This window comes from Ochotona curzoniae, unplaced genomic scaffold, assembly GCF_017591425.1.
Source record: "Ochotona curzoniae isolate NIBS_2020 unplaced genomic scaffold, NIBS_Ocur_1.0 contig_2210, whole genome shotgun sequence".
NCBI lineage: Eukaryota > Metazoa > Chordata > Mammalia > Lagomorpha > Ochotonidae > Ochotona > Ochotona curzoniae.
The window spans coordinates 21175132-21192462 of NW_024465369.1; the positions used below are offsets into that span (position 1 = coordinate 21175132).

Here is a 17331-nt window from a genome sequence, read left to right on the forward strand (position 1 = left end):
TACAAACTTAAATGCATAACTTATAAGGCAACCAGTTCATGCTGAAATATTGACAACAAATAATATTTCCTCTTGCTTTCAGGAAGGAATGCTGCATGTAAATTCCATCAACACTTTACATGTTATTTAAATGTCACAATGGCATTTTCCCCCAAGCTTGGTGTCATACTCAAGACAAAGTAAGCCTAACTGAAGAAGAATATTGCTTTCCCATAACAAATTTAAAAGGAGTAAATATTATGCAATGGAAGTTCATTACAAGCAAACAATACAAGATCTAACAGCACAGGTATATACAGTGTATCTTCTGTATGCCCTAACTTTATTCTGTCATTATCAGTGAGCATTTGCTATGTAGGATCATGTTGTGAGCTAAGGAAATTTCCAACACTTAGTGTTTTCTTAGTCATTTCTATGGCTATACCACTCCTCTGAAAAAAAATGTATTTTGTAATTGAAATATCAGACTTTTCATTAGGAGTTATAGCTAACATAAGAATAAGTAAAATGCCTCAAAATTTACAAATGTACAGATTTCTCTAGGATGAAAATAAAACCAATAACATACAGGATTATATTTAGATGCCCTCAAATAAATTATAAAATATAATGACAAGGAAAATGGAAATGTCTCAAAATTTCAATAAATATATTCAGTCAACATAAGTCAATGAAAGAGGAACTATCACTGCGATTTGAGACTAGAGTATAATCATAGTTAATAAATAATTTCATTCTCATATATGCAGAAACAATCTATGAGAAATCAATATACACAAGCAAGATAATCACTTCACATAACCGCTTTTTGAAAACTCTTTATATAGGTGTTTAAAGAGTTTAAAAACTCTTTTTAAAACTGATGATGTATTTAGACTTTAGTTTTCAACTAAAGACACTTTCTAAATGTGTCCAAATTGAACATGATTTTTAGACCTATTCTAAAATCCACTGTCATACAAACATCACACTTTATATATCATTTGTCATTTTCTAGCCCCGCCCCTCACACACACCTACATCACCTTTCTTTTTCCCCAGTTAGACTTTCAAATCCCTGAGGGCAGGAACCCTCCATCTTTTAATTCCATGTTTTGCCCAATATTGTGGCAAGCAAGCATGAGATAACCTGTGATTATTTAATAGACGAATAAATGCACAAATGGGAATGAAACCATATAAAAACCTCATAGCTGTCAGTATTTTGCCTGCCTTATCTCAACTTAATCAAATTAAGATGGATTTCCACAATGATCAGAAATACAATCACTAAATTATGGATCTATGTAAAAATATATAGGTACATGCGTCAGAACACTGTTGTTCCAGTGTGGTAGAACACTTAAAAGTGGGATGGTAAGAGGCTTCTGTTCTTAATGAAATTGTTCCATTATTATCTAAAGACATCTGGATTTTAAAAGATTCAAGTAACATTTCTTTCCCGCTAGACTCCTCAAGGTAGATGATAGACTTATGTGCAGGTATCTGTCTCATAAGCGATCAAAGCATGCTTTTGATCCTGATTCATCTGAAAAGAATGCCCGGAAGAACAGTCAGCAAAAGCATGTTTTAAAACCAGATACTATGTTAAGTCTCCTTCACCAAAGCTGAATTACAAACTGGAAGGAAACATTTCTTGCCCCACTAGCTACTCACCATTCTATTTACACAGAAAGTAGAAAGCAGGCAACGCTGTCACAGCATTTTGCATCCTTCTGCTCATTTTTAATAACTAAGGGAATATCTACTTTCTGTTATTGAAACTCTGTGGGGTTTGCATATTATAATTCATCAAAGAGTACATTACATTGCCTCAATATATTTTCTTCTTTCCTTTCTCCTTCCTTTTCTGAGTATGCATGTTCGAAACCATTAGGAGTTTCGTCTGAATTGCATATTAAAAACATGTTCAGACCATGGATATTTATATGCATATGGATATTTGAAAGTATTCAAAACCATTAATATTCTTTAACAAATGGGATAATGATGATCCAAGGAACCTGCAAACAGTACATGGAAAATGGATACTATGGAAAAAAAATACATGGTTTTCAAAAAATTTTGTACTTAATTTTGTAGCAAAGTAACAAAATTTTAATTCTATTTTCAACAAATGTTTTGAAGTAGTCTTACTTTCCTAGGAGGAAAATATTAATAAACACAATTCAGGAATTTCAAGTAGCTCCATTCTGATTGTGAAAAATAACTCAACATAATTCCTTTATTTTAAATATACCTCCTAAACTTTAACCATCACACTGAGAAGTGTCCTGCAACAAAAGTATTCTGGAAATTCAAGGGAAAAAAAGAAAGCTAGCTAACTCTACATTGTTGACCAATATAAGATTTGAACTTAGTACCACATCTGTTATTAGCTATACGACTCTGGGTACGTTCTGGAGCACCTCAAAATATCATTTGTCCCTTTTTGAGAATAACAGGAAGCAATATCTCTGGTCAATTTCAAACTACTTGTCTCTAAGACAGGGGTAATAATGGATTACGAAGTGTAGGGGAACAAGAAGAGAGAAGACAAAGTAAGTGGAATAGTGACCTCACTGATATCTTCCACTGAGCCGTTCAATCTTTACAGATTTTATATATTAAGATTCACAATAATATTTATACTTCAATAATTTAAAAAGAAAAATAAAAGGCTGCATGATCTAGGATTCTGTTAACTATAACATACTCTAATTCACATTTTGTTTCACCTCAGAAAAAGTTTTTTCCATTTTGACATTTCCCACTATTCATTCATGTACTCTTTGTTCAAGTAAAATTTAACCTTAGAGTTTATTATTGTTAAATAGCTTATTTTAGACTTTTACAATATCTTCCTTCTCAATAAATAAAAAGACAAGTCAATACGCTGCTTTTCAAAGTAAAATTAAAGACAACATGGAGATTGGATGAAGTCAACTCCTGTCCAAGCTTAACTTTTTAGCCTATCTTTTCATGCCTTTGGGCACTTAAATACTGTACTGTATAACTTTTGAGGTAGAACAAAAAAGGGAAAAAAAATTTCACATAAGGAGGGAAAATCAAAAAGAAAGCTGTGAGAGATTTTTTTTTTCTACAAAATTATCACATTAGGCTTTGCAGTCTTCTTTCACACAAAGTTGAGAGATAGTCTTCTTAATCCGCAGGGCAGTGAGGCGGGCTGCCCCGTTGGCATACCAACACTCACGCATTATTCTCCCCATGACTCGGAGTGCCTGGAAGAGAAAGATGAGATTTAAACTTAGTACCACCTCAAGCATGTTACCTACTCAGGAAATAAAGAACAGTTTTTTTTTTAAGTGCCAAAAATTGCACATTGTTCTACTGATGTTCGGCTTGTATGAAGAAACTGTAAATGCAAAACACCATAAGAAAGCTCTGAGAATGATTATTGACCTTGTAAATACTGACAGTGGAAAATCCAACCTACTGATTTATGAAAAAATAGTACAAGGAGTAGAAATTTCCCATGTCTTGATTTCGGTAAACATCCCTGCATGCACAATCCCACGCATACACACACGGATACGTAGTCCATCAAATTCCGTACCGAGCTCTTTGTGCCTCAACATATAAAAACTATATGCCAGCATATGATTCAAGTACAAATATCAGAAAATCTATGAAACAGCATAAGTGAATGATCAAGGAAATGTGATACACAGAGCAAAAAATAATGAAAACACAGGAAATGAAACCACAGAGATGCAGACAGTCTCTGAAGCAAGTAGCTGCTCTGGAGCTTCAGACCTGACGGTGTGACACCGGGAGGCAGAAAATCCAGCCTGAAGCACACAAGACACTTCCAAAGCTCTAACTTTAAGGATGAATATGTCCTACAGAGACATAAACATAGTGTAAAACTATTATACCAGCAAAACTGAATGAAAGACTTAAGACACATTCAATGGGCTCTCAAAAAAAAAAAAAAAAAAAAAAAAAGAAGTGGTGAGTACCCAGAGAGCTGCCTACATTCCCACAATTCACAGCCCCTGTGCTGTCAGACAGCTATGTGACGATGTGTGTATCAGTGCTAGGGTGTCACATCGTGTCAAAGGATTAAAGAGCCAGTGTGTGAGATCCTCCGTCCTCTCTCTTTCCCCTCACCTAAAGAAACTATGTCCAATGTCAGCTTCTGGAGATCAAAATCACCAAGACTTCTGAGTTGTCTCCATGAGAACTGATGCTATAGGGAACTGCGCAACATGCACAGGACTTTGTGCAATCAAGAAGCAAATGCATGTTGTAGAAAGTCAACAAGTTTTCAGGAGTTTGTTACCACAACATAGCCTGGCATTACGTACAGATACCACTAAAAACAATAAAATCCTCTGAAGGCATATAAAAACATCTTACCAACCTATGTGGAATAAGTTAAATGCTTAGATTCATAAAGAAGAACCATAAGGCCTCTGAACATCTTCCCTGACAATCATCAAAATATGTAGTAGAAAAATAAACAAGGGCCTGGGAAAATGGCTCAGTGGCTAAATGCTTGCCTTGCACACACCAAGATTTATATGGGTGCAGGTTCATGTCCCTGCTGTTCCTCCTCCCATCCAGCTCCCTGCTTGTGGCCTGCGAAAGCAATCAAGGATGGCCCAAAGCTTAGCAATGCTGCATCTGTATGGGAGACCTGGAAGATGCTCCTGGCTCTTGGCTTCACATCGGCTCAGCTCTGGCTGTTGCAGCCACTTGGGGAGTGAACCAGAGCGTGGAAGGTCTTTTTCTCTGTGTGCCTCCTCTCTGTAAATCTGCGTTTTCAATTAAAATAAATAAACGTTAAAAAAATAAAGAAAATAAACCATAAGCACAGGCTTACTTCGCAGCTTTGCCACTGGTTTGGGATACTTGGTCGGAACTTCTGATCACAAACGACCTTCCTCATTTCCTCCATTGAGGGATCCGAAGGCACCATGTCATAATAAGGCAACTGGTACTCCTCCACCATTCCTATAAGAAATTTGCATAAAAATGTCCCTGTGTTAATAGTAAATAAAGATGTCTAAATCAAAATACCAGTTAGATCTTCTAAAGCGTGACACCTTGAGAAAACAAGGAAGTCACAATTGTTAACATAATGTATCACTATTAAACCATGGACATAATTTAAAAGACTCATTAAAGTAGTTATTATTTAAAACTAGAGAATTGTATACTATGACATTATTTATAACTATGTAAAATATAAATTTAATTTCATTATCATATAAAATAAGTCCATATAATTTCATAACCATATCAAATAGTGTTTCTACGTTTTCTCTTATAAAAATAACATATTTATTTACATAACTTGCTATCATGCAAACCAATGTTTCTAATGTTCCCTAATGTTCTGGAAGAGCAGGCAATGGTAGATGAAAGACAGGACTTAACTACAAGGAATCAAAAAGATGCCTTTATTTATTAGACTATAACTTCAATTTTAACACACCTTTACATAGACTTCTGGATTGAACTTAGTCCTTTTATTTTTAAATATAATCATGCATCACTTAATCACAGGGTTACCCCTGAGAGTTGCTCTTTAGGCAATTTCATCATTTTATGAATATCATAAAGTGTTTTTACACTAAGATGGTTACAATGTCACTAAACAATAGTTCTATGGACCAACTGTCACAAGTGCAGTTTGCAATCGAAAAAAAATCATGTGACAACCGACTATATTTAAAACATGCCATAATCATAGAAAATTAATAGGAAATCATGCTAATTAAATTACTATTTTTTATTTTTTTAATTTTCAATTATTTTTAAGAGTCAATATAGATTGTTGATACAATTCTAATAACCTTAAAAAATTATGGGACCAAACTTCAAAAGCAATACAAACAGACATACGAAAATTTCATAAAAAATAAATATTCTCAAAATATTCATATATAATAAGCATTGTCCTAAGGCCTTTGCACACTAAAAATTATGTTTACAACATAAAGAGAATATATTTCATCTATTTCAAGAATACAAGTCTAAAAAATAAGAAAATCTAACTTCCTCCCTCCTCTTTTCTACTTTTCTTTGTGTTTTCTTAAATTTTTGCAACAATATACTATTTCCTTCCCTCAGTATTAATTTCTAAACTTCCTGGAGCAGGAAACGGAAAATTTGTCTTTGCTCACCTACCCTCAACTGCAAACAACTCTTTTCCACACAAATTTATCAAATCACAACAAAGAACAAGTCAGTGCATACAACAGAGAACTCCAAATCCTGTAACCTTAGCAAGCCATTCAAATTCTTTTGGATATAAAGTAGAAGTGCCCACTCACTTGCATACAAACCCAAATAAGATCATTTTCAAGTGCTGCACACCACTGGATATTCCAATAAATATTAGAGAAGATATTCAATATAGAGTGTAGGGAAAAAAAAGAAATTTCATTTTTCATTCAGAGTATCAAGGAAAAGAAGACACAAAGGGTATTTCCAAAATCGTACCTCCGACTGAACACCTTCGGGCTATTTCCCAGTAAACTAGACCAACAGAATAGATGTCGGCTCTTTTGAAGGATTCAAAGATATTCACATTCATTGTATCATCAAGCATTTCAGGAGCCATATACCTTCAAAACATGTACATCTTCAGATTGTGTGACTTTACAGCAGTTCAATAAAACACAACCTTAGTAAATTGTAATCCAAACTTAAACTAAGACCACTTGCATCAATTTTAAAGGCAGATCTGAAGCACCACTACAAAATAAAATTCAGTAATAGAGTTACTCTTTTGCAGTCTTCAGTTTTAAAAAGTTTTTTTTTTTAATTGTGGCCATTCTACTTTGTTAAAACAAATGTATAAGGAACCTGGTGCTTAGAAATTTCAAGCTGGAGAAATATCAGAGCATTTGACACAGGAAACAGAATTCAACACCCATTATTCATTTCTTGGGAAATGCCATGACATCAAAGAGTATAATGTTTTCATCATAGTGACAGCAAACCTTCAGCACTGTGCTAAGTAGCATACCAGAAATGTCTTCCATAAGTGAACAATTTTTTACACATTAAATTTCAGACGAGTATAATTTTAGTTGAGCATGACTAACTTAAAAAATGTATAATCCATGGGACCTAATGAGCCCAGCTGTGTTAGAGAGATCTTTGGAAGGTCACAGGATGTTGGAGTGGGGAATACAACATCCTTTCATACTGAAGTAAGTACTCTTTGAAGCAGTACATCATCTAAGGTTACCCTGAGAATAATGTAGAGAGAGTTGGGTATACAAATTCAGTCCTTATATTCGTAAGAGGAAAAGAGCAAAAATTTTAGGGTGTCCTGTTTGAGTAAACCTTCCTGATGCACTCTTAACTCCTCATTATTGGCTCCAAGAATCAAAAGAATGAATCTCAAGCACTGTCCTAGAATCTAAAATATGAGTTAACGGTCATCAGCATAGAAATTCTCTACTCTCCAAGGCCTTTAATAATTCCAAGAAAGGGTTGTGCAAAGCTAAAGTCTGGAACTTGCAACACAATCCAGTCCTCCCATGAGAGTGGCAAGGTCCATTTCCACTATATTACCAGGTGTCATAGCAAGCAGTTGGATTAGAGCAAAGAAGCGAGGACTCATTCCCCCCTCTGATATGAGATGCCAGCACTGCAAGCAGTGGCTTAAGCTTAATCTACAGCACAATATTGGCAAAGGACAATATTTTGATACTGATGTTCAGATCAAGTACCCTAAAATTATGACAAAATAACAGAGAAAACTCAAATAAAATAGAAGTAGATTGTCCATAGCAAGTCTTGATACATGTAAGAATGCTTAATTCACATCATGCTTGTCCTTGATTTTCAGAGATGTTATTCTGAGTGTGAAAATGGTGATCAAACTCTTATCAATAAAAATAAATTCAAGAGATTTTAGGATAAGTAAAGCATATATGATACAAAATTCTAAGGCAATATCACTAGGCATTAACGAACTATAATAACACATAAATGTATTTATTCTTAAAGGGTAACAAACCTACTGATTCCAATTCATTAACTCTTATTGCTCAGAAATTTAACATTCATCACCAGCCATGCATTTTGATATAAAGTATAAAGGCTTTAGTGATATTACACACAATTGCTTGTTCTTTTTTATCTGTAGGAATATTCAACCTAGGAATACAGTGCATTAAAATTCCGATATTATTGCTTTTTCCATCATTCCTCTACACTGAATGATGCCGCTGTCCACAAATGTCAAGATTCTTGCTTTATGTCATCATTGAGCCAACTGGCTTCTCAGTGAACCAGAGAAGACTCCCTTCTTTCTCGGGCCTAAGGATTCCCCCGTGGACCTAAGACCCCTACAAGCACCTTACAGGCATTCAAGTTTATTGGTAAATGGCAAGTCCTAGTATACTACCCCACAAAGGTAGCTTACCTCTTGGTTCCCACCTTGGGATTTTGAGGTATGTCTATGGTGTTCAGTATTGAATCGTGCTTCACCGCCAATCCCAAGTCGGCTATGGCACAAGTGTCACATTTTTTCACTAAGATATTCTTTGATTTTATATCTCGATGAGCAATAGCAGGTTTACCTACGAAACACAAAGAAATATATTCATTTTCTTCTTTCCTGAATATTGAGCCTGTTAAGAGTAATTTTTAAAGATTTATTTACTTTTTTTGGAAAGTTAGATATACAGAGAGGAGGAGAGACAGAGAGAATGATCTTCTGTCTGCTGATTCACTCCCCAAGTGGCCACAATAGCTGGAGCTGAGCTGATCTGCAGCCAGGAGCCCGAAGTCTCTTCCAGGTCTCTCAAGTGCATACAGGGTCCCACGCCCTTGGACTGTCCTCGACTGCTTTCCCAGGCCACAAGCAGGGAGCTGGATGGGAAGCGGGGCTGCAGGGATTAGAACCAGTACCCATATAGGATCCTGGTATGTGCGAGGCGAGAACTTTAGCTACAAGGCTACTGTGCCGGGACAAAGAGTAATTATTTTGAAAATGTATTTCAAATGTGACTTCCTCAGACAGGACTTTCTAACAATTCATTCTGCACCTCAATTCATTCTTCATCAGATTCCTGCATTTTACTTTATTCAAATCTGTTTGCAATTTCTGAATTATCCGTTCATCTGCATGGTTAACCATCCCACTCTCCTACCTAAACCATAGTTGAATCAGGACAGTTACTTTTTTTTTTTTAAGACTTATTTACTTTTTATTGGAACGTCAGATACACAATGAAGAGAAGAGACAGAGAGGAAGATCTTCTGTCAGCTGATTCACTCTCCAAGAAGCCATAGTGGTCAGAGCTGAGCCAATCCAAAACCAGGAGACAGGAGTCTCTTCAGGGTCTCCCACATGAATTCAGGGTCCCAAGACTTTTGGCCATTTTTGACTGCTTTCCCAGGCCACAAGCAGGGAGCTGGATGGGAAGTGGGGCCACCGGGATTAGAACTAGCACCCATATGGGATCTTGGCACATGCAAGGCAAGGACTTTAGCCACTTGGATATAACATCAGGCCCCAGTTACTTTTTTTTTTAAGATTTATTTATTTTTATCACAAAGTCAGACACACAGACAGGAGAGACAAAGAGGAAGATCTTCCATTCGAAGATTCACTCCCCAAGTGAGTGCAACAGCCTGGTGCTTTGGCAATCCAGAGCCAGGAGCCAGGAACTTCTTTCAGGTCTCCCAAGCGGGTGCAGGATCCCAAAGCTTTGGGCCATCCTCAACTGCTTTCCCAGGCCTTAAGCAGGGAGCTGGATGGGAAGTGGAGCTGCTGGGATTAGAACCAGTGCCCATATGGGATCCCGGCACATTCAAGGCGAGGACTTTGGCTGCTAAGCAGGCACCGCAGTTGCTTTTTATTATGTATCACATGTACAAAGCTTAGAAGAGTAGCTGACATTTATAGGCCAAGCAAATTTGTTTTTGATAAATGAGAATGAATTCTATTGCTATGTACATATAAGAATAAGGCAAATATATTAAGCAAATTTCCAACTCTTACTACCCTAGTTAGGTGGTCCTGAATACAGAAGTGGTCCTGAATACTGTTTTTGCAACTACTATCTATATGATGTCCTCTTTCCTGTGTCCAGGAAATAGGAAAGAAATCAGCACATGGCCACTTGGGAAATAAATAAGCAGATAGAAGATCCTTCTCTCTGTCTCTCTCTCTCTCTCTCTGTAAATCTGACTTGCCAAGAAAAATAAATAAATCTTAAGAAAAAAGAATGCAAAGGGATCATGGGGTCAGTATAATGGCATTACAGAGAAGGCTACCACCCATGATGCTGGCATCCCATAAGCATGCTGTTTCATGCCTTGCATGCTCCATTTCTGATCCAGGTTCTTGCTATTGGCCTGGGGATTACAGCAGAGCCAGTGGATGACAGAACTAACTCTCTCTTTGTATCTCTCTGTCTCTCTCTTTGATCTTAATTTTAAAATTCAAGGAATCATATGTCACAAACAATTACTCTAGCTAAGGGCTTCCTTGAGTCTCTATTAACTGAATAAATAAAAACAGTGGGTATTATTTTCAAAATTATGTTATCATTTCCAATTATTTTTAACTATATCTCTGAAAATGGAGCTTTTGCCACCAGATGAGAACTCCAAGACTAAGCAACAAAAAGGGAGTTAAAAGTACTAATGATGCATTATGGATAATATACAAAATTGGAATTAAGTACAAGTTGGCATATTATGACTAAATCTTCAGTTTTATAAAATCATTTAATGTTTCTTTGTATTCAATAATTGTTTATAAAAACTGAAATACAACTTGATGGTCTATCTTCAGTTTTAAGGAGAAAAAATTGGAAGGAAATTCATACCTTGGGTACCAAGTATCTCCATGTGGAGGTGAGCCAGACCACTAGCTATCGAAAGCGCCAGTTTTATCATCCCAGCCACTGTCACTATGTTTCTATTCAGATAGTCATACAAGGAACCTTGTTCATGATATTCAGATACAAGCCAAAGTTGAGTCCAAGTCCCATTATCTAACAAGAAAACAGAATTTTGTTGTTGAAAATAAAAGTTCAGATGAAACTAGGAGCTTTTAACAAATATCAGTGTTTAATCCGTACTGTTAACAAAGGGAGGTTAAATCCTTCAGCAGAAATGCTTGCAGCCCACATTCTCAATGAATCCCTAAAGATGCTGATACATCAAAGCCTGTTATAGTTCCTCACATAGAATAGGTAGAGTGAGGCAGTGATTCTAACGACTAAATATGACTGAACCGCTCTTTTCTTGTTCCCTCCAATCAATACATGCTGGCAAAACCAACCACATTCTAGGAGAAATTCCTGAGAGATGCACTTAGGCTCTGTGCTGTGTAATAAGTTACTCAGAGCTTTTATACAATAATACACCAATAAAAATTAAAGATACAACAAATTTGTCCTGATCATTATTATGATAAAAGCTTTAACACCCTGAGAATGTTCATGTTAATCATTTTCAAAATATAAAGCTTATCATTTTCTCCAAGAGCTTGTACTAAGAGCCAAAAACAATCACTAGACATTTTAAAACAATTCACATCATTTAATAAAGCTAATTCAGCTTATTAAAAAGACATCCAACATAAGAGAAATTAACATAAGTTTCTTCACGCCTTACACTCACTAGAGTTAGCATTAGCTTTTGAAATAAAATGTCTATAAACACATTTAGCAGTCCTGACCAGTTCTGGCACTCAGCAAAAAAGGAATCTACAGTAAAAACTTGCTGACAAAATCCTCTTTATACAAGAACACTTTGTTATCCAAATGTTTAATTTCCAAACCTAAGTAGTGATAAAATTTCCCAAGACTGTGCAAGTCATTATAAAGAGATAAAACTTACTAATCCACTGACCATACTCTCCATAACTAACTGACACAAGTGGCTACACCTGTTCTTTCATGTCAATGTATTAGACATTTTCCAATACATTTGAAAATGTAAATGTCACAACAGATGAAGAAGATGGAGCTGATACTAGAGACCATTTAGAATGATGCACACTCATTCACATGAGGAGATAACAGGACTGGAAGATTTATACTAAAGAGAAAGCTAAGAATGAGCTCTCCTGTGCATATTACTCATAATCCAATAAAGATCATAATTATTTAGTCCAATCATAATGATCTGTTTATGTATAATCATTGATATTTTGAAAGTCTTGATAATTAACCTAATCAGTAGGCAGCTCAGCTCAGAGTTAGAAGGGAAAAAGCAAAATTATTAATACTTAAATAAGAGTGTCTCATTGTGACTAATCTGAATATAATTTTAGATAGATAGATAGATAGACAGATATGAATTTAGAGAGAAACTTCGTATGTGTGTGACAATCCTGGTTTTACTCAGTTATTCCCTAGAAAATGGAAAAATACAAATCATCAAGAAACACAACTATGGTCAAAATGTAGGACAAATGTTTAGCTTCTCTTTTGTTATCTAATTAACAATGAATAGTTTCATAATCAACATTATATTAAACAGAAATAATCACAGACTTTTGATGCTTACAGACAAGGTGAATCCTGATAGGAACTGTTCATTTATTTCAATCCTTTTGAAAAAGGAAATTATAACTCCAACTTTTCCTAAGTAATACTAATTTAAGTGTGAAAAAATGACTAAATTAAATTGTTAAGAGCAATAACACACAGTTCCATTCATAGAAACTGTGCAAAATAAACAGAGCACAAATAACTTGTAAGATTTATACACAGTCCCTGATAACCTGTGCATACAACAGTAAATTTATGAGTGTGATTTTTTTTAAGATTTATTTATTTTTATTGGAAAGGCAGATATACAGAGAGGAGGAGAGACAGAGAGGAAGATCTTCCATTTGTTGATTAACTTCCCAAGTAGCAACAACAGCCAGTGCTGCGCTGAACTGAAGCCAGGAGCCAGGAAATTCCTCCAGGTCTCCCATGCGGGTGCAGGGTCCCAAGGCTTTGGGCCATCCTTGACTACTTTTCCAGGCCACAAGCAGGGATGGCAAGCAGGGCTGCCCGTTCCCATATGGGATCCTGGCACGTTCAAAGTGAGGACTTTAGCTGCTAGGCTACTGCTCTGGACCCTGTGTGTGAGTTTTAAAACATTTAATTGCTCTTTATCTATTGAAAAATCAAAGGTACAGAGAGAAAAAGAGAGGCACATGGAGAGAAAAATCTTCCATCCACTGGATCACTCTCCAAATGTCCACTTGGCCCAAGCAAAGCTGGACTCAGCCAGAAGCCAAGAACTTATTCTGCATTATTCAGATGGGTTGCAGGTACCAACATTCTTGGGTCATCCTGCATCAGTAGGGAGCTGGAAAGGAAATGGACAGCCAGGACTCCAATCAACACCCATATGGGATCCCAGTATCACAGGCCAAGGCTTGTCCTGCTATACCACAGTGCGAGCCACATGAGTATGGATTTTAACTACAAGGTTGTCATTTTTCTATTCTGATGAAACTCAAAAAGTAATACTACTTAAGAGTGGCAAGGTTATATCATAGGATATGAATAATCCTCAAACAACATTATCCCAAAATTTCACTTGCTTGCTGTCATTCTGCAACAATCTAGAGACTGTTCACATTTCAGCTCTAAAGGTGAAACATGTCATACACATGAAAATAGAGTCCTAGCACAGCCAATGTTCAATCAACCCTCATAGGTTTATCCATACCAACTGTAAAAATGGGAAAATATTTCTGCCCTTGTTAGTAAGCTGCTACTCAAAACTCCCAAGGGTCTAAATTTCCTGAGACACCTAAACCTCCCCATTGCTCACGAATCCGCCCAAACTTTCCATGACCCAGTGTCGCCTATAGAGAATAAACCTAGATAGCCCACTCCGCAGGACTCAGCTCCACTTCAGAGTTCTGATCTGAGTAATCAGCCCTGCCCTAGACTGGTCACCAAATAAACATCAACCTGGCATTTGCATCATTATGAATTCATAGGGCTCACCCGTCCTGATTCATTACATGGCTATGTACAGTTACTTGTGGAAAAGAGGATTCCTCAATACAGAATAAATTGTACTAAAACCAAAAGATCACTTGCTCTCATCTGGAAAAAAAAAAAGACATTTTTACTTGTTCTACTCAATCACATTGAAAATACCTTTGTTGTCAGCAGCGATAAAACCAAGGATGTTTTCATGACGTAGCATAACAGTCTGATAAATTTCTGCCTCACGAAACCATGATCTTTCATCCCTGGAGGAGAATATTTTCACAGCCACATCCTCCCCACACCATCTTCCATGCCACACCTCACCAAATCTACCTTTCCCTACAATTTCTTGTAGTACAATCGTCCTGGCAATTGTCCTTTGAACCAACAGAGGAAGACCTGATGAAAGAAAAGGTGGAATTGATTATTAAACACATAAGCCACAAAACAGGTATCATTATTACCACTATATCCACCCTAAAAAAGCAAACTTTTAAGCACTTCATTAATATTGCAAATTTAGAAGAAATAGTCACCCTATATTCACTAATTTAATATTAAAGCATGCTGAAATACTCTTTTCTCATATTAGTAAAACAGAAAAATTTAACATGCTCTGATCTTACAGATATATATGATTTCTAAAAACCCCAACAAGCCTCTCTGATTTGCCCACCAAAATCTGTGAGGTTACTTAAGCACACAAAAGGAAAATATTTAGTTGTCATTTAAAATAAAATGTATAGTTCTTGGTAAAACCGGGAAAGCCAAAGAATGTGTGTGACTTTTTAAAATAAAATCAAATTGGAAAGTGAAGTATAAAATTCAACAATCAAGTGAACTAATGACATATATATAAAACAAGGCTGAGGCTCAAAAAATACTAAAATATTTATAAAAGTCAAATGTTCCAAAGAAGTTACATTCTGGGCGTATGCGGACTGTGCATATTTGTTGAACCCATGACCTTACCTCTCAAATCCAGTCCTAAAGAGTAAATGCAAAATGATGACTAGATATGTCAATGTTTCCTATATAATTGTTTATAGAAGACAATAAGGTAAAGTGCCCAATAATAAAACAAAATCATGAAATACAGTGCAGAAGTGTTGAGTACAGCTAAGAAAGACCTGAGTTCGAATTGCAGCCATACCACTAGCAATCACAAACAAGTAAATTGCTTATAATATATCTTACCTTTACCCACCTTTAAAAAATTGGAGATACCACATCAGCCATCACATGGGGGTGATGTGAATATCAACAAGCATCGTAAACACCCCACACAGTCTGTGGCATATTACATATCAACTGTGACTTATTATTAATATTGTTAATCTACAACGGGTTACTTAGATACACTAAGATATTTAATTGTTTTTGTTATGTTTATAAACACACATAAAACAAACTTTTAAGCACTTCTGAGAACATAACTCAGTAGCATTTTAAATTCACCATGTTGTGCCAACATCATCACAATCTATTCCAAACATCTTCCATTACCTCAAACTCTGTTCCCGATAAACAATAATTCTCATTCTCCCCATTATGGGCAAAGAATTTGCTGGTTCTGAATATTTCCTGGGTGGAATCTTATAGCAGTTTTCTGCATATGTGCATGTTCACTAAGTACAATATAGCCAGTCACAGTTCATCAATGCAATAGCATAATTAAATGCATATACTTCATTTCATTAAGAGATGCTTCTGTGACAAGAAAAAATACTTTGCCATACTGCTTTTTAAAATGTCTTATTTATTTTAGAGGTGGAGGAGACTCCCCTGTGAATGCCTATAACAGCTGGGGTTTGGCCATGGGTGAGTCAGACCAAAGTCAGTACAGGTCTCCCCAGTGGGCGGCAGGAAGCCAACCACTTCAGCCTTCACTCCCAGAATCTGCTCCAGCAGGCAACAGGTCACAAGTCAAAGATGACTGTTGGATCCAGGGTCACTAACATGGACACAGATGTCTTAATGAACATCTTAACCCCTAGGCTAAATGAAAACCATTTTTGGGATTTTATCCAGATAAAGACGTACATTTTGCTATTCAAAATATGCACAGAAAAAGACTGAAAAGGAAATATGCTATTGCTATGATGATTATTTCTAATTCGGTGAAACCAGGGTAAATTGTAATTCTTCTTTCTTGTTTTCTGAACTTCCACAATGAATATTTATTACTCTCAGAATCTGGAGAAATACTTTAAAAGGTTACAATATGAATTTATTCTGGCGAGCCAATTTGTTTCTTGTCATTGTACTCTGACGGCTGGGATACTCTCACAGCAACAACCCCGTAACACCTGGGGGCTTTGGTCCCTGCTCCTAACATGAGCCACGGTTTATTCAGACATTCTCATCTTTATGGGAACCACCTACTACGACTAAATAAGCACAGACTATAAATTTGATGTTATGGGTCACAACAATTAGTCACAAAGCCCCACAGCCAGAAAGTTCTTTTGAAATCATCTGATTCAACCTTCACATTTAGAGTTTGGAAAACAAGTCCCACAGGAATCAAAGACTTGCCAGGACTGTGGTTCTTGCAAGAGGCAGACCTCGGACTAAATAACTGGTCTTGCATCCATACTCTAGTCCTCCGCTGACTGCAAGCCTTCCCGATGGGCCAACTCCTTGAGCTCAAGGGGCTGTTTCTGAGATTTTGTTTGACCACACACTAACCTGGCACACAATGCATAGGCCAAATCATAATCTCAGTATCTCACTTCCACTCCCATCTTGCACACACATACACATGCATCCACTCTCAGAAAATACCACCCGCAGCCTCATTCAGCCGCAAAGCAAGAGCAAATGTCTAGAGAATAAGGTGAACTAACATTTACAAACTGCGCATTGATCAAATGCATGATCAGGGGTGCAACCCAGGACAAAGAAAGCAGCCTATAAACTGCACATATCGCAATGAAGGTGACACAGTAAAGCTTGGTAGAGGTTGATTCTATATCTCTCAGCACAGGGAGTCTGAGTAATTTTTGCATATTCACCTGAAGTTGTCAGAGAAAGATACGCAGACTTTGTCTCTCCTGGTAGGTTTATTTTCTACTTTTGACCAAGGATTCTAAAAGCCAATGCCTGTCTTGTAGCCATAATAAACAACCTCTCCGTGGTGTTACCATCCATCCCAGCCTCATGCCATGAGAAGAAAGCAGTCACCTGGCCAGGCTCTTAAAAACTGCTGAGACATAACCCACTCTCAGAAATAGAACAGTAAAACATGAATCTATTTTCCTCTCTTGCAGGATTTTTGTCTAGAATGTGTCCCTGACCAGTTCAAGGATAAACCTCACAATTCTTTGCTTCTCAACAGTTGCCAAAGCTGTTTCATGTTTAAGGCCATTGGACAATTAAGAGGAGCACATGGGAAGTA

General features: G+C 36.6%; 1 protein-coding gene across 3 annotated transcripts in view; it reads right to left on the minus strand.

The window, feature by feature from the left end:
- Window positions 1-2923: 2923 nt before the first annotated feature.
- ACVR1C (activin A receptor type 1C) overlaps window positions 2924-17331 on the minus strand; it is a 76987-nt gene continuing 62579 nt past the window's right edge. For 2 of the 3 annotated variants that reach the window (XM_040972034.1, XM_040972033.1), the window contains 6 exons: window positions 14100-14330; window positions 10809-10976; window positions 8393-8549; window positions 6454-6578; window positions 4829-4959; window positions 2924-3221 (listed from right to left, as the gene is read on the minus strand). In XM_040972034.1, the coding sequence (XP_040827968.1) occupies window positions 3096-3221; window positions 4829-4959; window positions 6454-6578; window positions 8393-8549; window positions 10809-10976; window positions 14100-14330 (938 nt within the window). In that variant the 3' untranslated portion in view covers window positions 2924-3095. The remainder of the gene's footprint in view (window positions 3222-4828; window positions 4960-6453; window positions 6579-8392; window positions 8550-10808; window positions 10977-14099; window positions 14331-17331) is intronic. The other variant, XM_040972035.1, reaches the window with a different exon arrangement.